Here is a 20843-nt window from a genome sequence, read left to right on the forward strand (position 1 = left end):
GGCCAGCTTCTGCCCGAGAGCATGCCTCACTGGCCCCACAAGAAGAACTAGGCTGAAGGCATAGTGGTGTGCTGGAGCCTGCTCGCAGATGGCGCACACCCAATCCTATGACCTTGTATTAGTACTTTGCACGGGTCATGGTGGGAGTGTTTACACCACAGAAATCAGCAGGTGCTGCAAATTGAGTCTTCTGTTTTTTTTTCCTAAGAGCCCGTTGTTAAAACTTATCAGCACACCACTGCTCTGTAGACCTGCCGCCTTCTCCGAAGCAAACGTTTCTGTGCTGAGGCCTTGTAAGAACAATGTCTGCTGCCATAGAGGGCAGAACCCAGAAGAGCGCACGCATATCTAGCACTGTTTAAGCTGCCTGCTGTCGGGGAAGCAGAGCAGGTGGAAGATCTGAGCCCTGTTCTTGCAGAGGTGACAGTGCAGCTGGGAAGCTAAGACAGAAGAATCTGTAATTAGTCAGGAGAGAAGCCACGTTGTCTAGGGTGACCAGGCCTTCCTCCTCGCCCCCACCGTGGTCCTGGCTCAGGCACTCTCTCATCCTTTCACCAGCCCTGTTACAGCAACCTCCACCCATGCTCCCTCTCCTCTCTTCTTCTCTACACAGCTGCTGGGGGATCTTGCCAAGTCACCAGCACATCGAATCTCCCCACCTTCCATGGCTCAGGTGGCAGCCCTGGCGACCACTCCATGCCCACAGCGGAGAGGGATAGTTAAGAACGTGGGCTTTGGAATCAAACTGCAGTGTCTGGGAGCTGGGAATTTGTTTGACTGTCTGAACTTTGGCTTCCTCATCTGTACAGTGTGCAGTACAGAAATGCAGTAAATACACTAAGCACTTCCTCAGCCTTCAGTGTGATCATCATTCTCATTACAGAGTAAAATGTGCCCTCTTTTCCTGCATCAGAGTTCTTTACTACTACTGGCGGCTTCCTGGCCACATTTCCCTAAATCACCCCAGATTCTAGCCCCCAAGCCAGACTCCTCACTGTCTCCAAATATGTTCTGTATTTTGGCTTGGTTCTGTCTGCCTGGAATGGACCAGGAGCAGTTAGGGTTGCAGTTAAGAGCAAGGAGTCCGGTCCTGCTCCTCTAGCTGTGATTATTTTTAAAATATCCCCACTTCTGCTCCATTTTCCACCAAACCCAATGCTACCCCTCCCAGTTGCCTGCCTGAACCCAGACTCCAGGGCAGGGCGCCACCTCTCCTTCTCTGTGTGCTGTGGAAGAACTTACACCGTGGATGTGGATTGTCCATGGCCCATCTCCCAGCTGTCCCAAGAGCTTAGTGGCAGCAGGACTCAGACTCCAGCTTGCATCTTTGTCCCTCAGCGCCCAGCATGAGGCCCATCTCCCTGGAGGTGCACAGTAGATGCGGATCGGATTGAAAATTGCCTTGACAAAATGAGGTGCTCAGTTGGGCACTACAGATAATTAGGGGCTGGAACAGATGTTAGTAAACCACTGATGGTGTGAGCGAGACAAGCAGGATTGGATCAGAGTGAGGTGAAGCTGGAAATCGGAGTTTGACTCTCCTGCTTGCGCACAGAAGAAAGCTGAGGCACAGAGAGGGGAAGGGACTGGCATAAGGTCACACAGCTAGTAAGTTTAGGGTGAGATTTCAAACCTGTGTCTACTGGACTTCAGGGTGTCAAGCCCTTCCTCCTCAGGTCAGCTCCTCACGGCAGCTGCAAGGCACAGGCCATGTCTGCAGTTAGAAGACAGCTGGGGTCTCCAAGAGGGCAGTGCTGCCCTTAGAGGCTGGCTGCCTCCTGGGGACTCTGATTAGAACCTCCAGCCCCACAGCTCAGCCAGAATCCCACGTGACCTCCCAGAGACTCCCTGGATACCTGTAGGGTTTGTCCAGCACAACCATAGGAGCCATTTTGGAGCCAGAACTCAGAGGCTTTTATGCTGGCAGCCTCTCTTGAGTTTCTTAAAAAGAACAGCAGGCCTTGTCCTTGTGGAGGTTTGTCCTGGAGGGAGGTGGCTGCTGGGGATAGGCCATACTTGCACACCCCAAATGGAAGGCTTGGGGGGGTTCCACAGGTACCCCATTAGAGACAGCAGAGTGGCTAAGAGCTTGGACACAGGAGCCCAGCTGCCTGGGTCAAGGCTTGGAGCCCCTAGCTCCTAACTGGGAGACCTTTGGCAAGTCACTTTAACTTCTCTGTATCTCAGTTTACCCATCAATAAAATGGGGGCTAAAAGCAATTTAATAGACAAAAAGCATTTAGAGCGGCCCCTGGCACATTAGTGTGTCCAGCTCACTTCCTTCCTGTACTGAGCTCTCCTTTTTCTTTCACCTCTTGTTAATGAAAAGTTGGGGAATTTTTCTTTTCTGCAGGCGGCTGCAGAAGCACGAGAACCATACTCCTGGGATCTGTTTCACCATTGAATGGGTCTGTCATATTCCAGGAGTTGCAAAGTTGAATTTGTTCTCGCCTGGGTTGTCGGGGTGGGGATGCCCTCTGGCCTTCTTCCACATTGTGGTTTCAGAGGTGTCCTAGAAAACCTGACTTCTAGGCTTTCAGAGGTTGAGAGCAGAAGGGAAGGGCTAGAGCCTCCATTTAATCATCTGTCCTAGGACAGTGAGGCTAGGCAAGCTCATCTCCATGCAGTCACATTTCTTTCCCTCTGGCATCCAGCAGGCATGCTTGGGCAGGTCAGGTCATGAGGCCCAATAGGTCTAATGGCTTCAGGGAATTTCACACAGGCCAGTGCCTGGGAGGCACTTCCTAGACAAGCAAATAGCACCAGACTGTAAGTCAGAGGGCCTGGGTCAAGTCCTGTGTGACTTTGGGCAGGTCATTTGACCTCTCTGGGCCTTAGTGCCATCATCTGCAAAATGGGACAAATGATCATTTTAGCTTCAATGTATTTAGCACTTCCTGAACTGAGCACGGTGCTAGAAAATTCAAATCCAGTCATCACAGAGTGGGAAGTGGTCACTATTGACCTCCTTTATTGACGAAGAAACAAAAACATTTTTTTTTTTTTGAGACGAAGTCTCACTCTGTCGCCCAGTCTGGAGTGCAGTGGCGCAATCTCAGCTCACTGCAAGCTCCGCCTCCCAGGTTCACGCCATTCTCCTGCCTCAGCCTCCTGAGTAGCTGGGACTACAGGCACCCGCCACCATGCCTAGCTAATTTTTTGTATTTTTTAGTAGAGACGGGGTTTCACCGTGTTAGCCAGGATGGTCTCAATCTCCTGACCTCATGATCTACCCGCCTTGGCCTCCCAAAGTGCTAGGACTACAGGTGTGAGCCACTGCACCTGGCCAAAACAAAAACTTTGAGAAAATAAGTAGTTTACTTGAAAGTCACAGTGGGATGTTGTAAAGAGTAGGCATGCAATAAATACTACTGACAAAGACACCAGCTTCTGCAAATTCCCTCTCAGGTACGTTGAGGCAACTGAGGGATTTATACCAAGGCATGAAACTGCTTTCCTTCATCTCTTGAGTAAGAATATGCGGCTGGCTGGGAGCTGGGAGTCTGTAAGGTTCAGGCCACTCTCATCCTGTGTGACCTTGGGCCAACCACCTCGGTGGGTTTTTTTCTTCATCTATAGAATGCCATGGTAGACCAGGTGCACCGGTTTGGCATGGAGCAAGTCTGGACCAGACTTGTGTCTGGCCCTAAGCGCCACTATGCATGGGGCTGAGGACCCAAGAATGGAGGCCTCCCATTTAGGCCCCAAGCTGTCCCAACCAGCTCATTTCTCCTGTAGCCTGCATCCCACCACAGGCCTGGCTGGCCTCTGAGGTCTTGTTAAAATGCTGGGCCTTGGAGACCCTCTCTGGCGGCTCCCTTTCCATCAGGGCACATTCTCCAGGGAGCTTTCCCTGATCTCCAGACAGTGCGTGGCAAGCGCTGCCCACAGCACTGGCTGTCCTGCACAATTCCAACCTCCCTCTAACCTTCTGTACCTGATCATCCACTATTAATTGGTCTTCACCTTTGTATAACATTTTTCAATTACAAAGCACTTTTGCGGCCATTCATCTCTTTGAGTGGCAGCCTAAGCTGCTATTTATTGACACTTCCTGTGTGCCAGGCCCTTGGCTGGCCTCTTTCCATGCATTATCATGCAATTCTCAGAGCAATTCTGTGAAATCCACATTTACAGATGAGAAAATCAGGACTCAAGCAAGCCAGATATCTAGCCCTATTGCACAGAGATTTGAACGAAGTCCCATGAAATAATCTGGGTCATCCCTAACTTAACAACTTCTGAAGCTGTCCTATGTGCCTAAATCATGGGACCTAGTTAAAAATCAGCTTCTCATTCCATAGGTCTTGAGTGGGGCCCAAGATTCTGCATTTCTCACAGGCTCTCAGGTGATGCTGATGCTGTCTCTTGAAGAACCACACTTTGAGAAGCAAGGCCCTGAAATCACTGGGCAATTTGAGACCCCAGGCTGGCAAGGCTGTTTCCTTATCTGTCAAATGGGTGAAGTAGCCCTGGCTTACATAGATGGAATGACTCCTGGATGACATAGTTCCTGCAAAATGCCTGGCACACAATAGGCGCTCAATAAATGCTAGCTCTTCTTCGATAGGAGCTGGCATGAGTCTGGGTACACAACAGATGCTCAATAAAGCCTTGTCCAATGGATTGAGCCTAGCACTTTTCCCAAAGGCAGAGAATAAACTGTATTATGTTTCCCCTTGGAATGAAGCCAAAATCAAAATTAATTTCTTTCTTGAACCACGGAGTTTCAAAAAGAAAGAAAGGCAAACTAGAGTGATTGCAGTCGAAGCGAGCCTCTGTAATTTCTGTAATTACAGAACGAGAGCAAAGCAAAGCAGGCACAGCCTCATGGAGGGAGTGGAGTGGGGTGGGGGGAGGGGAAGAGCAGGCCCTACTTCTAGACCCACTGCTCCCCCTCCTCGCTTCCCTGGCTTTTCAGGGCTCCCCACTCACTCCATGGTGGGGCCATGGCCTGGGACAATGGCAGCCCTGAGACTCCAGCCCTGGCCTCTTGGTCTCTGCCTAGGTCCCCACTCCATGCAGCCGCCTGTGCCTCTGATGCAGTGGGACAGAGGGAGATTGTCCAAGGCGGCTTCCACACACTCCCCTCCCCCTTGCCTGCCATCTGGCCCAGGGCTGGGCTGCTCATAGCCAATCATCCAGCAAGGCCCACGGCCCAAGGGCCCCACCTCCAGAATAGATTGTGGGTGCCAGTGCCACTTCCCCAACTTCTGCCGATCCAGCGACCCCTATGCAAGCCACTATCATCTCTCTGGACAGGCAGCCTCTGATCATGTCTCCCTGCTTTCTCCTTGCCCCTATGCAGCCTCTTCTGGGCAGCCAGAGGGAGACTCTTCCGCCACCACTGCAACCCCCCACTTCCTCCCATCCCACTTAGAATGAAACCTGAATTCTTGCTGTGGCCTCTGACACCTGTGTGACCTGGCCCCTGCCCAACACCTCCTCCTGAATCCGTTTCCTCTCACACTGGACTCCAGCCACTTTGGCCACCTTGGTGTCTTTCAAAGGTGCCAGGCTCATTCCTGCCTCAGGGCTTCTGCACTTGCTGCTCCCTCTTTGAAATACTGTATCCCAGAAAGTCCCATTTCTGGCTCCTAATTCAGACTGAATTTTTTTTTCTCAGGCCAAATAAAACAAGCCCAAGGGCCAGTTTTGACCCATTTTGCCACTTCTGATGTAGGGCTTCCAAACTGTACGTGTTTTCTTTCCCTAACAAAGCATCTTGTCATTCAGAGATTGGCAGAGGAATTCTTTGTGCTTGGTTTGGCCCCATTTTTATCAATGGCTTTAACACTTGGTCATAGAGCATACACTGAGGAAGGATGGGATATCCTGGGAACCTTTCTCCATCTTCCTGCCTGGAGTGTCTTTCACCGACTCCATCCTTCCCAGAGGCCCCATAAGCGAGTCATCTTCTGGTTTACTAATCTGATCCCATTATCAGCCCTGCCCCATCCCTGCAGCTAGTCCCTAAGTTCCTTAGCCCAGTGTCCAAGACCCTTCACATACTGACCTTCCTAGCTTGACACTTTGTACTTTAGTACACGTGTTTCCCTCCACTTGGAACACCTTTCCTCTCTTTTTAAACCTGATGAACACTTATTCAACCTTCAAAGCCCTGCTCAAGTGACCCCTTGTCTAGGATCCGTTCTCTGGCTGTATTAACGCGTTTCTTCTAGGCCTACCGTGTCTTGTTCTTACACCTCTTGCAGCACTATCACAGGGTATTATGATCAGCTATAGGCAGAAATATTTCTCCTTCTAGGCCATGACCTTGACAAGGGCAAGTGTCTTGTCTCACTAAATTCTCACACCCTGAGTGTTCACCCCAGCTCCACGCACATAGGAGGCCTCACTAAGTATTTACAGAAATGAATCTTTCTGCTGGAACCTGTTAGTTCACTGATTCAGATTCTGGCGACGAGGGTGTAGTTCAGAATATAAAATGCTTGAAGAGACGGCTCCATTGTCATTTCAGCACATAGCATGTGCTCAGTACATACTTGAAGAATGAATGTGTTAGTGAGTGAGTACAGAGGACCTGACCTGTCGTCACTAGTGGTCTCACATTAGTAGTGCCCTGTGAACGTGGCTTTGGTGGAATTAAGTTAATCATGGTATAGTATGCACCTGAAGGAATGTGGAGCCGCATTCTGGGTCTCCAGAATGTTGTTACCTGATGAAGAAGAACGGGAAGATGCTGGAAGAAGGCTTTGGAAAAATGCCCAGATCATGAGAAGGTGAGAGGTGTTTCTTCTGCCTGCTCCACCAGCCAGTAAAGGAGGCTGATCACAGACTGGCACTCAGGACAAGGTGGAAGAAACGCGTGGTCTTGCCACTACAGACCCACAGAGCTGTCCTCCAACATGATCCCAGAGAGCCACAAAATACAGGGGTGTGTCTCAGGAAAGGAAAAGTAACAACTTGCAAAAAGGTTGGTTCTGCTTCAGAGAAATGTTCTAGAAAGACAGCCAAGTTACCCTGCTGTGAACTCTCACACACCTGTGCTTTCTGCATGTTATTTTTCATAGGAGAGGGAAGTGCCAGGAATTAAAATTGCCGAAGCACTGTTCCCCAGGTGTGTGAGTGAGGCACGCTTCTTGGGACCACTCCATTTAAGCGTTGGGTCCCAGGCACGTTCACTAGCAGGAGGCTCTTTATCAATTTCCGCCCATGGACTAGATGTTTGGGATTTTTTTTACTACCAGACTTTATTACAGAATAATTATTTTTGTATTAACAAACACATGTACCACTCCCAGCTTCTGACTGGCCCAAGGTGCTGAGCTAGACCTCTTTGCTTTGGTACAAAGAGAGCCCAACGCCAAGAGACTTGACATCTGCTAGCTGGTATTCCCCAGGGGGACTAAAAGGATGATTTCCATTGGAGTTTTTAAAATGCTGAAGACATGGAAAGACCTGAATAGTAAACCCTTAATAAACGTTAGTCGGTATTGTTGTTGTTGTTGTAGCCTTCTGGGAAGTTGTGAATGCCAGATTAAGAACAATGGATCCATACTCAGATGGTGGCGATTGCAGTGATAACAATGACTGAGATTTCCTAAGCCCTAACTATGTGCCAGGCATAGTTGTACACGCTTAACACACATGATCTCATTTAATCATCACCATAACCCTCTGAAGGAGGTATTATTATCCTCCCATGTTATAGATGAGGGTCAGAGAGGTGAAGTAACTCACCCAGCATTAGTAGGTGTTGGAGGGAGCTGAGGTCTGTCTGACTTAGCACTAGGGTGGCTTTGCTGCTGTATAAGTCAAAGAGCCTTCTCAGTCCTAAATCCTCAAAGAAGTTTGAGTTGTATCAATTCATGGCTTTACTTTGTTTATCTTCATATGTGCCACATCTTCTAAAAGGAAAACTCCAAATATAGTCATGTGGCTCTTCCTAGGGAAGTTATAGGCATTTAGCTGAATCTGAATACATATCCCCATATTCCAGAAATTGGAAATCACATGTATGTCTTCTTTATGGTGAGGTCTTCAGAGCAGCCCCCATCTCTGATTGCTCAGGGCTTGGCATGAGGAGGTGCTCAATATAGTCATGGAGAAGAACTCATGGACTGAACTTCCTGGTGAACCAGAGGGATGGTGCAGAGATTTAAGATTGCAACAGGAACCCCCAAGCCAATGTAAGCAAAACATCTATTTCATGACTATGGGAATGTTTTGTAAAATCCAAGTATCAGCCTGAAGAAAGCCTGGAATTGCAAACTAGGAGCTTCAAGACACTCCATCTTTTAATCTCTAGTTTTCTCCTTCCTCAGCAGACCAACTCTCACTCTGAGTACAAGATGGGCAGAGGATGGCTGCCCCAGAGTCCCCAAGTCACTGGCAAAACTGCCCCTCTTCCTGGGTCCCATGCCGAATTTCCAGGGAAGAAATTTGATTGGCTAGCCTGGGTCAGGTGGTCAGTCTTGATCCAAGGTGATTGGATCATTTTGAACAAATATGGCAGCTGGAGCCCATAAGGGTAGATCATGGGACAGTCAAGGCCATCATTGTTAGGACAGTTAATGGCTGAGGCTGCTCTCTCCTGCATATCCCAAGACTCCCTGGTAGACCACAGAATCAGCTGCTTCCTACTTCCTGCCATTCTCGAGGAGGGGAGGCAGGCACCCTACTGAGTCCAGAGCTCTCTCTGACATTGCCATGCCCAGGCCAGGATCTAGATGGGCATCCAAGACCAGCCTGTGTGCCGTGAAGGAGCTCAAAGTGAGCAGGCCATCCCTGAGAACGAGGACCAGGGGTGGCAGGAAAGTTTGGATGATCTGACGATGGCCTGGTTCTCCATGAACTCTGGGAGGAGATGATGGTGTTTGGTAATGGGGACTGCATGTGAAGGGCTGGAGGGCGAGTGCACAGCAGACTGGGCCCCCACCGGGCAAAGCTGCGGGGAGGAGGTCATCGGGGGAGGGCCAGGGCCACGCCGCACCTTGCTTTGGCGCAGCTCCCACCTCTGAGGGTCCGTAGACTGGTGCTTCACATGTTCTGGCTGTTCTGAGGGTTCCATAAGTTTATTTTGTGTTATATTATTAATTTAAATCACTTTTGTAGAACGTTATAGAAATAAAAAAAGCACAAAGAAGAAAACAAAAGTCACTCATAAACTAAGCATTGTAATCATCTTTGGATATATCCTTTTTAAAAATAAATTTGGGGGGGCAAATATTGGATAATTCGAAATAAACTCTCTGGAAACCTGCCTTTCTCACCCCAAAACAAGGTGCTCTTTCTCGTGTTCTTACGTGGCCTTTTGGTAACATTTCCACGAGTTTGGATGGAGGATGGAGAAAAGTCTCAGCAGCCCCTCTGTTGGTTTCTCTTTTCCTCTGACAAAATTATGGAATGTCTTCTCCACACTGCCCTCATCCCACCCCCACAGCTGTCCCGAGGGCAGCAGGCCCCACTCCTGCATGTTCCCAGCACCCCGAGGGCCAGTGCCATGCTGCATGGACTCGCTGCGGCCACCCTGGCTGGGGATGCTCTGCGGGACACATGCACAGCCCGGACGACCTGGCAGGCTTCCTGCACTCCCGCTGCCCTCTGTAGGAGCTGCCTGCCCGCCCCACCGCTGCTTCGCCATCCCTCCTCTCCTTCCCTTCTCTGCTTTGCAGGCTCTCACCCAGAGTGGCAGAAGAAGCCCTTCTGGAGCTGACCCACCCCCGACGACCATCAGGTAACATCAACAGCCGCAGTAACAACATCCATGAGTGGAGTTCTCCCTCTTAACCAGGCTGACGAAAAGCACTCTTGCAGCGATTACAGCTGAGTTTTGATGCAACTCTACAAGCCAGAGGGGACTGCTCCCATTTTATACATGAGGAAACTGAGCACAAACAAGAGCAGTACTTAATAGTATTGAGTAGTAGTGCTGAGCAGTAGTACTCAGCTGGTAGAAGGCAGACTGGAGATTTGAACTCAGGACTGGTCTCAGCCCAGTTTCCTCCACTGTACTGTACCCCATGCTGCCCCTGGAAATAAAAAGGTAAGAAGGCTTCAGGATGTCAGTAGAATATCTTGCGGTGACTGAAGGCTGAAAGAGGTCATCTAAACCAGTGGTCCTTAGCTGAGGGCCAGGGCTGGGCTGCCAGTGTAAGAATCCCCTTTAGCAGAGTTTGTTAAAAGTATAGACTCAGGGCTTCCTGCAACCCAGTGAGAGATGTACCAGTATTATCCTCATTTTAAAAGACAGGGGCGCACAGAGGTTGCGTGTACTTAAAGTCACACAGCTCAAAAGTGGTAAAGTGGACTGGAATCAGAGGTTGTAACTCCTAGGCTCTGTCGTCTTCACTGGGACCCTCCATAGTGGGGACACCTTTCTCCCCATTCAACCACAGGTTGAACTTCTTTTTTGCTCGCCCTGGCCATGGCTAGTATGGCTGCAGAGTGGGACAAGGCTCCCAATTGCATCCTTGAAGGCAAAGTTAAAGATTTTATGATTAAATACTTAATATTTCCTGTTGGAAGTTTGGTGGCCTCAGATTTCTCCTCTGAGCAGGACATACAACAGAGGGTTGGACACAGATGGCCGGAGTTGAAGCTAGGCCAGGAAGCATCGCTGTGTCTTGGGAAACAAAAGTCACCTTCCTTCCTCCAGGAGCAAGGGCGGGTGAGAGGAAGAGGGCTTACAGAGAGCCTTTTCAAGCCCCTAGTTTGTTTATGGGTTATTTTGTTTTTGTCATTTTAGGGTGAGGCAACTCCAAGGTCATACTCTCTTTCTGTGCCTGTCACCCTACCCCTGTCCTCCTAGGGTGCCCTTGAGCCGCAAAACTGCTGTCCACGTGGACCGGGGCTGACATCGCACGTCCATCTGCCAGGACCCCTGCGTCCAAATTCCGAGACATGGCGACCAACGGCAGCAAGGTGGCTGATGGGCAGATCTCCACCGAGGTCAGCGAGGCCCCTGTGGCCAATGACAAGCCCAAAACCTTGGTGGTCAAGGTGCAGAAGAAGGCAGCGGACCTCCCCGACCGGGACACATGGAAGGGCCGCTTCGACTTCCTCATGTCCTGTGTGGGCTATGCCATCGGCCTGGGCAACGTCTGGAGGTTCCCCTATCTCTGCGGGAAAAATGGTGGGGGTAGGTGCTGGCCTGGAGACCTCCTGGCTGGGTCTGGACCCTGCAAAAAGGATCCTGCTTAGGCACTTTTCTGGGGCAACTGTAGGAGAAAAGCCCCCCTAAAGACTCCAGAGGGAGCACCAGGCCCCATTTCTTGTTTCTTATCCCTTTATCAAAAGATTCCTGAAGGACGATTGTCCTCTGTTAATGATACCAAGAAGTTCATCTATTCACCTGCAAAAAATGGGATGTATTTCACGTAAGGCTGTCCTTGGGCCTGCAGTTGGCTGTGGGTCCTACTTTTGAGGCAGGTATACAGAAATCCTGGATGGGGACCCAGAACCATGGCACTCCCTCTACCAGGGCAGGTCTTGAAAGTCTTGGGGCCGCGAGCTCTGTCTTCTTTCCCCTGCAGGAGCCTTCCTGATCCCCTACTTCCTGACGCTCATCTTTGCGGGGGTCCCACTCTTCCTGCTAGAGTGTTCCCTGGGCCAGTACACCTCCATCGGGGGGCTGGGGGTATGGAAGCTGGCTCCTATGTTCAAGGGTAAGTCTGCAGAGCGGAGTCCTGGGTGGTGGTGCCCCTGCCCACACACACCCCTGCCCCTCTGGAGAGAGGGAGCTGTCTACCCAGACCAGGGCTGACATCACATATCCGTCCATCAGGTGCATGTCTGAGCAGAGTGAGGGCTGTTGCAAGGGGCCAGGTGGCAGATGACAGTGCTGGTCAGAAACTAGGGAGTTGGAGGTGGAGAGGCCCAATTCAGAATCTCCCGCACATCAGCCTGCTCTGTCCTGTTAGCCCATTTATTTCCCCTGAGAGAGCTGGGTGTGACTTGCTTTGCCTCGTGCTCAGCGCCTGACAGGCACCCAGGTAGATACATGGTGAGTCATGCTCACTGACCGAGGGCCTGGGCCCCACCTCGTCCAGCAAGCTGAGACCCCAGCCCTGCCTGCCACCAGTCTGCACTGGGCCCCAGACATGAGTCCTGGCACCCTGGATTGCCAGATGTACATGACCTTCAGCAAGTCACTGTCTCTCTCTTAGCCTCAGTGTCCTCAGTAATGCCTGTCTCTGAGATCAATAAGATTGTAGAGGTCGTGGAACATTCCAGGACAGTTCATTTTAAGTCTGTATTAAATGGATGTGTGTCTGCGTTCTGCTTCCAGGCGTGGGCCTTGCGGCTGCTGTGCTCTCATTCTGGCTGAATATCTACTACATCGTCATCATCTCCTGGGCCATCTACTACCTGTACAATTCCTTCACCACGGTGAGTGGTCCCTTTGGCCACCCCCTCCAGCAGGAGCCACACCCAGAGCCCACCCTCCGCCTGCCGTGGCCACCACTCTGCTGACAAGGTCATTCCTCCAGGAGTGGGGAACTTGGTTTGTCTTTTGTGGGCCTTGGTCTCCCCACAACAGCCATAGCCTCACAAATTTAGCATCTCCTGTGAGCCAGACCCTCCTTATAGGCTCACATCCAATCCTCATGACACCCCTCTAAAGTGTGTATTGTGAGTCCATTTTATATGGACACAGACAGCCTGGGTTCAAATCCTGACTCTACTATATACCAGCTGTGCAACTTCAGAAAAGAGACTTAACCTCTCTGAGTGTCAGTGCCCTCATTTACAAAATGGAAATAAAATTAGAATCTGCCCTAGTTCCTCAAAAACTTAAACATAGAATTACCATATGATCCAGCAATTCTGCTTCTGAGTAGCTACCTGAAGAATGAAAAGCAGGCTTTCAAAGAGATATTTGTACACTCCTGTTCACAGCAGCACTATTTACAGTAGCCAAAAGGTGGAAGCAAGCCAAGTGTTCATTGATAAATGAATTGGTAAGCAAAATGTGGTCTATACATACAATGGAATATAATTCAGCCTTTAAAAGGAAGGAAATTCTGGCACGTGTTTCAACGTGGATGAACCTTGAGGATATTATGTCAAGTGAAATAAGCCAGTCACAAATATACAATACTGTATGATCTTGCTTATATGAGTTCCCTAGAGTAGTCAAATTTATAGAGACAGAAAGTAAAATGATGGTTGCCAGGGGTTGTGAGTAGCGGGATGAGGAGTTGTTGTTTAGTGGGTGGAGTTGCAGTTTTGCGAAATGAAAAAAGTTCTGAAGCTGGATGCTGACAATGTTAAGCAACACATTTCTCACAATGTATTCCCATTGTTAAGTGACACATGACTGTATTTGCAGAGGTGTGGCAGGGCTAAGGGAGCTACATTATGGGTATACTTAATGCTTCTAAACTATACACTCACCAACAGTTAAGATGGTAAATGTTATGTATAATTTTATCAAAATTAAAAAATGAAAGAAAACAAAAAGTGAAACCCACCTTATAGGGTTCTTGTGAGGATTAAGGAGCAGATATGTGTAAGGAACTTAGAACTGCGCCTGGCAGAGAACAAGCCCTGTAAGTGTTTGCTGGTGTCGTCGCAGTGAGAGTTAGATGGGCAAGATCTCTTGCCCAAGGTCACATGGTGGGGAAGTAGCCCCGGCTGCAGCTTGGAAGGCTGTTTTCATAGTGAACAGGTTGAGGTTCAAATCTCAGCCCTGGCACTTAGTAGCTGTGTATTCTCAAGCAAGTCACTATCCCTCTCTGATCTGTCAAATGGGGATCATAATGCTACTTACCTCCCAGAGCTGCTGGGAAGGGGAGGTGTGAGGAGGCTTGGGGACCATGAGGGTGGGCAGGGTGCACTGGGACCACTCATGCCAGACCCTGGGAGCCCAGCGGGATGTGTCCTCATGACTGTGTCCTTGCAGACACTGCCATGGAAACAGTGCGACAACCCCTGGAACACGGACCGCTGCTTCTCCAACTACAGCATGGTCAACACCACCAACATGACCAGCGCTGTGGTAGAGTTCTGGGAGTGAGTATGGGGCCATCAGGGGATGGCAGGGATGGGGAATGTCAGCCAGGGGCTACGGTCATGTGTCACATGACATTTTGGTCATCAGCGGACCACATATACAATGATGGTCCCATGAGATTATAATACCATATTTTTACTTTACCTTTTCTACATCTAGACATGTCTAGTACAGAAATGCATTACATTTGCCTACAATATTCAGTACAGTCATGTGCTGTATAGGTTTGTGGCCTAGGAGCAATAGGCCACACCATATGGTGTAGGAGTATAGCGGGCTACACCATCTAGGTTTGTGTGAGTACACGCTATGATATGCACACAACAACAAAATTGCCTAACAACACATTTCTCAGAACATATCCCCGTTGTTAAGTGACACATGACTATACTTGCAGAGTTGTGGCAGGGCAAGGGCTAAGGCAGCCACAAGGGATGCTGAAAGCCTTTTCTCCCCAGAAAGAGTTGGACCATAGATGGAGCCATAAGACACACAAACTCTGACCTTTGATAGCGAAACCCAGCTACCCACAAAGCCACGGTCTAGCAGGGACAGTATGTTCCCCAACATCTCTGCCTCTAATCTCCTGCCAGCGCTTCCCGGTGATCGAACTCAGCTAGAAGCCAGAGGGCAGAGGACCAGATAATGTAGCCATAGTTGTCAGCATCCTGGGGCCTGGCACAGAGTGGTCAAGGGGGAGAGTGGATCAGAGAGGCGAGTGGAGGGGAATAACCAGCATAGCCAATTAGAATCACGTGGAGGTCGAGCATATCCTGATTCATCCTGAAAACCGGCCCAATCTACTTACGAACCTAGAGTCACTTGGAATAAACATGCACACACACTCCGGCCATAGTGAAGGCCATGCTGATTGTATCTTCAGGGGAGTACCCTGTAGAGATGTGTGTTGGGGGGCACTGATGTGACACAGTGAGGTGCTGGGGCCCAAATTTCTCTGGCATGAAGGAAGCATCCATGCTGGACAGCTCTGAGGGATCCAGGAGCAGTCTAGAAGGTCCCAGAGTACCTTGGATAAGCTCCCAGGAGGAACTGTTCTCAGGCAGTGTCAGAATCAGTGTTGCCTGATCTCTTCATGGTGCAATGTCCGTGGTTACACTGTTTCCTTACAAATAAAAATCAAATTCTGCTCCGGTGAGTTCTGCTTTCCGGCAGCTCCCATATGCCGCTCTCAGGCACGTTCGAACTTTTCATTCAACCATTTATTCAGTAAACGCTTCTTGAGCTCCTACTATGTGCCAACTGATGACAGGCACAGACGTGCAGACAGGCAATGGCACCACCAGGTGGCCAGTGCAGAGAGGAGGGAAGCACAGGCAGCTGGGCTACGGGGACCTCAGGGAGGCCCCTGGACTAGCCCAGGTGGGGAGTGGCATCTAGAGGAGAAAACTGCAGGGCAGACAGGTGCTGGAGAGGAACAGTGTGAAGCCTGGGAGGCAGATGAGGTCAGGCCAGGCACCGGCAAGCAGGCTGCAGTGAGTGCTGAGAGGAGAGAGAGATGCAAGGGCCTTGAAAGGCTGGCCAGGGAGTTTGGGCTTCATTCTGAGAACAAGCGGGTGCTATTCATTGCAGTAAGCAGAGGAGTGACATGATCAGACTTGCAATTTAGAAGGCTCTCTGGGGCTGGAGAGGGGACAGAGGAACACTGAAAGGCAGCGTCCACTAGGAGGCACGGCACCCATACCAGATGAGCAGTAGTGCGTGGCCTGAGGCTAAGGCCCCTGGCAGGATCCTGTTTCATATATTGATCTCCTTGACGCAAACAGCACTTTCTACCGATTAGTAATAGAGGGCCCTTGACGCGGATCCCCAGCTACCTTCATTGAATCACGGTGATGATGGTGTCAACGGCACAGTTCCAGGGGTGCGGGATATGTCCTGTGGCCATGCCCTGGGGCACGCCCTAAGATCACTCCCCAGCTCCCCCCACCGCAGCTCTGTGTGACTTTCTCCTCCCCTCCACTGTTTTGAGCCCTAGTGCCGCAACATGCATCAGATGAGCGGATGGGCCCTGGATAAGCCAGGTCAGATCCGGCTGGGCCATGGGCGCAGTCACGCCCATCGCCTGGATCCTTGTATATTTCTGTATCTGGAAGGGTGTCGGCTGGACTGGAAAGGTAAGGGATATATGTGCACAGTGGGGACAGAAGGGCACTGGATAGACGAACAGGTCTACAAAGGAAGCTCTGCCCACAACTCCCAGGAGTCCCATCTAACCCTGAGTTAAGCAGGTCCCTTCATCACTCGGTGTGTCAGTTTCTTTTACTGTAAAATGGGAATAATAACATTATCTTACCTTTTAGGGTGGTTATGAGGATGAAAGGAAATAGTGCGAGTCAGGCACACAGCACAGTGGGAAGCTCACAGCGAGTCCCATGGGATTCCACTGGGCCCAACAGAGGCAACTCAAAACAGAGGGCAAATGTTGCTCCTGGACTGTTGAACAAACTTTCCCAGAGCATCTGCTCTGCACCAAGCCTTGTGCTAGGTGCAGAAGCTCCAGAGATGACAGCTTCACATCCTGACCCCTGAGGAACAACAGAGATGAATAGGTTAATGGTTAAAGGCTCAGGCTCTGTGTTAAGCAGTCCATGATTTCAGATCCCAACCTCACCATTTACTAGCTGTGAGCTCAGGCAAGTCATTTTGCCTCACAGATAAGTATAATTATGAGCCCTATTTTACAGAGAAGGAAACTGAGTTTCTTCTCTGTAAAACGGGGCTCATAATTGTACTTATCTGTTGGTTTATTAGGATAATCAGATGAGGTGGTGATTTTGTCAAGCACTCAGCATCTAGCAAGGGGGGTTGTTATTGCTCTTGTTTTTATTATCAGCAAGTGCAGAGCAAACGCCAAGCTGGGATGTCCAGCCCAGGGACACCTGGAAGGTGGAAAACTGGCCTTACTCCACCTCTTTTCCCTTTCATCCCTACCCCAGGAGCTTGGGGACAGAATATAGCAGAGTCTATCACTGGCCTTGACCTGAAGGGAACCCAGAGGGCAAGTGTGTTGTCTCAGATCTTATGGCAAGTCAAGGGCAGAGAAGAGATTTGTACTGAATAAGCCGGGAGGCGGGAAGGTCAGAACTACCCAAGAAGTGGATGCAAGGTTCTAGAAGCAGTAGTAGAAATGAACCAAGCAGAACCTTAACAAATTCCACACTTGGCAAAGTTGATGAAAAGCGGCCCTAGTTCCATCTAGTGGGAACTTCTGGACCCAGTGGGTTCTCAAATCCAAGGCTGGTGTAAAAATCTCTCTGATCCATTCCTAGGACTAAGGATGCCGGAGGAGGACACAAGTGTCTCCCAGTGTAACTTTCGGGGCAGAAAAGTATAGGGCTTATGGGCTACGGAAGGGTTTGAATCTCAGTCCCTGAGCTTCTAGCTGTGTGCACTTGAGCAAGCCATTCACCTCTCTGAGCCTCAGTCTCCTCATCTGTTCAATGGTCACAACAACAGTACCTTACAGGGTTGTCACGAAGACCGAGGGAGATGAGTAGAATGCTTAGCATATGCCTTACACATAGTATTAATTATAATCATTTTGGAGTGGTAATTAGAGTTCCTGCTACATTAAGAGACTGGCCACTTCTTGGGGACAGAGAGTAGGGCCCCCTCACTACATATATTGAGGATGTCAACCAATCCATCCACAAGCATTTGTTGAATACCTACTATGTGCCTGGCTTCACGCTGAACACAGAAGGCAGGGGAAGTATGAGACCCAGGCGACATATAATAAGCCTGCAGTATGTCCCCATGTGACTGACCTTTCTGAGCAGTGGCTGTGACTGTGCCTGTTTCCAGACAAGAGAAAGTGAAGCTAAGAGAAAATACGACATTGACCCTAAGTTACACAACTTGTGGGTGACACAGATGCCTTTGAATTCCCTTTTCCTAGCTCCAAGTACAGTGGGTTTTCTCTTGGATTGTGGCTGCCTTCCTTAATCCTGCAGAATCTCAGGGTCAAGTCATGGAGGTGAAGCTAAGCTGGTGAATTGTCCATGCTGACCGGGAAACAGGCTCACATTAGACTCTGAGATACAAAGGTCATCGAACTTGAACATTGCTCTTCCACACTAGTGAGCAAAGAAATGTGATTTTAGACAATGATGATCAATTTGACAAAAAATAATTGTTTAAATGAGGATACCCAGTGCTGGTCTTGTGACAGGAAGACACTCTCTGTAATACCAGGTGAAGTTCCATTTCTTGAAGGCAACAAGGTAATAGGGATCAAAAGCCTGTGATGAATTTGTTCCTTTTAACTCAGTAATTCCACCTCTAGAAATTTTTTCCAGGAGTGGTATAATAATTTTGTAGCTGAAGATACAGGGGTATTTAATGTGGTATTATTTAGAGTCACATAAAATTGGAGGTAACCTAAACGCATAACAGTGGGGAAACTTAAAAAGAGAATGGTAGGACCTTCTGAGGGACTGTTTTGTGTAATTAAAATGTCAAATTGTTCATGAGGCAATAAAACAATGTTTAGTAAACAAAATGAGAAACAAACCTGTATGTATTGTGTTTTGTTTTTTAATTCTAAACATGTTACATGGAAAAGCAAGTACCTAATTTGAACCTCATTTTGTAAGAAAATGTGATTACATCTGCAAAGGAGAATTTCAGAAGAGCATTAAAGTAGGGACATCCATGCATTTATATGTTCGCCAGACAATTATTGAGTATCTACTATATACGGTGGACTGTTCTAGGTATGGGGATGTGAACAACACAAGCCTTGCCCCCCCCACATAACTTACATTCTAGGTGCTAGTGAAGGGAACTTTCATTTTATGTGTGTGTGTGCATATGTAATTTAAAAGTTTTCCTGTCACCACATGCATTACTTGGATAATTTAGAAGTCAAAAAATAGGACGAAACAGGGGAAGGGAAACACCAAATGTGAGCTGGTTGGCTCAGACTCCAAGGAGGAGCTTCAGAAAAGTGGCCAAGGAGAGCAAGGATCTGGGAAGGCTTCCTGGAGTTGGAAGAACTGGAATCAAGCCAGAGCCACAACAGATATGGATGTAGGGGAAATGGGGGAGGAGGAAGCAAGGGTGTACAGGAGGAGGCATCACCTGTCACCCACTTTCCTCCCAGGTGGTCTACTTCTCAGCCACATACCCCTACATCATGCTGATCATCCTGTTCTTCCGCGGAGTGACGCTGCCTGGAGCCAAGGAGGGCATCCTCTTCTACATCACACCCAACTTCCGCAAGCTGTCCGACTCTGAGGTGAGCGCTCCTCCCGGCCTGGATTCTGAGCCACCGCTTAGCAGCTTTGAGACAAGCTTTTACATCTTTCTGACCCTCACTGTAGACCGGGTTTGTTGCCAGGGAGAGCGGGTGGGCATATAGAGAAGGCCCTGGTGAGCCATGGCTATGGTGATTACTGTTGATGGCCTTTGATAATTCTGCCTACAGGTGTGGCTAGATGCGGCGACCCAGATCTTCTTCTCATACGGGCTGGGCCTGGGGTCCCTGATCGCTCTTGGGAGCTACAACTCTTTCCACAACAACGTCTACAGGTTGGAGAGGACAGCTGTGGGAGCCCCTTCATCCCTGGCCGAGCCCCTCGAGTCCGCACCCCACACTCATGTGTTAGGGCCCTCTTTGGCCACTTTGCACTCTTAGCTTAACCTCTCCCTGAGCCAGTCCTTTGTGTCACTCCTTCTGGAGACACAGACTTTCCTGTTGTCCCCTTTTCCTGACCCCGATCCTCTGGTTCTGCCCTCCCCTAGCGTGCTCTTAGGGCCTGTGCTTCTGGGGCCCAATATGTAGCCCTGTTCCCAGCTCTCTCCTCCAGACCACCTCTTCATAACCACAGCCAGCAGCTACACTGTCTGCCAGTCCCACCCTCCTGACCCCACCCCTCCCTCTCTCCAGGGACTCCATCATCGTCTGCTGCATCAATTCGTGCACCAGCATGTTCGCAGGATTCGTCATCTTCTCCATCGTGGGCTTCATGGCCCATGTCACCAAGAGGTCCATTGCTGACGTGGCGGCCTCAGGTCAGTGCAACACTGTGTGGGGCCAGGCTCCTGGTGTGGGGGCACTAACCATGCTGGCCTTTGCCATCATCACCATTAACACCACCACTGTGGCTCACTGGCCTTGAGCATTCCCTATGTGCCAGGCAATGCACTGAGCATTTTACATGGACTGTACCCGTGATTCTTCTCAACACTTTGCGATACATGCTTTTGTTAGCCCACTTCATAGATGAGAAACTGAGACTCACCTCCTGAGGGCATGGAGCTAGAAAGTGGCAGATCTGGAGTTGGAGCCCAGGTCTGGCTGACTCCCAAGCCTGGGTTCTTAGTCTCTTGGCTATACTAGCACATCCAGCACAAACCTGGACATTTTGGGGAGAAGATCCACTCTTGCCTTGGGAGTATAAACTTTGGCTCAATTCAGATATGTTCATCACCATACTACAAAGACCCCCAAATCCATGCTTTTGTCTCAGCTCCAAAAATGTTCTCACCAAGTGGGCCATGCCAACTCTGCTCACCACACAGTCATCAATGCCATAGAACCCAAGGAAAACCCCAGACAGCCCTTCTCTGCACAGCCAGGCAAGGAGCCAATGGGAGGAACTCACTGTGTTCAGGGCAGAGGCCCCTGAGGCTCATGGAGGCCACACAACTGGTCCCTTGAAGAAGTGCGCTGGTCCCGTGAAAGGAGCATTCTCTGCTCCGGTTCTAATCTCCCCTTCAAGGGCAACCGCCATCTCATTTCTCTGCAACTCCCCAGCCATTCCACCACCCCCATCCAGAGCCAGACCCAGGGAGGTTACAATCTTTCCTTCTCATTCCAAGATTTCTTGATCTCTTA

The 20843-nt window shown here is 49.7% G+C and overlaps 1 protein-coding gene and 1 long non-coding RNA gene across 2 annotated transcripts in view; one reads left to right on the forward strand and one right to left on the reverse strand.

Annotated features, from left to right (window-relative positions):
* The window catches only part of SLC6A1 (solute carrier family 6 member 1), a 43644-nt gene that overhangs the window by 13298 nt on the left and 9503 nt on the right, over positions 1 to 20843 (forward strand). The window contains 10 exon segments of the mRNA XM_017858257.1: positions 9639 to 9700; positions 10775 to 11104; positions 11499 to 11630; positions 12254 to 12354; positions 13871 to 13981; positions 15981 to 16034; positions 16036 to 16116; positions 19107 to 19241; positions 19431 to 19534; positions 19893 to 20017. Of these exon segments, the coding sequence (XP_017713746.1) occupies positions 10867 to 11104; positions 11499 to 11630; positions 12254 to 12354; positions 13871 to 13981; positions 15981 to 16034; positions 16036 to 16116; positions 19107 to 19241; positions 19431 to 19534; positions 19893 to 20017 (1081 nt within the window). The 5' untranslated portion in view covers positions 9639 to 9700; positions 10775 to 10866.
* LOC108519328 (uncharacterized) lies at positions 32 to 12881 on the reverse strand. Its single transcript, XR_001882606.1, has 3 exons — positions 12776 to 12881; positions 1243 to 1430; positions 32 to 440 (listed from the first exon to the last, which is right to left on the reverse strand). It is a non-coding gene; the product is annotated as an uncharacterized LOC108519328 (long non-coding RNA).

The sequence above is a fragment of the Rhinopithecus bieti genome, unplaced genomic scaffold, assembly GCF_001698545.2.
Source record: "Rhinopithecus bieti isolate Rb0 unplaced genomic scaffold, ASM169854v2 scaffold_48368, whole genome shotgun sequence".
NCBI classification, from domain to species: Eukaryota; Metazoa; Chordata; class Mammalia; order Primates; family Cercopithecidae; genus Rhinopithecus; species Rhinopithecus bieti.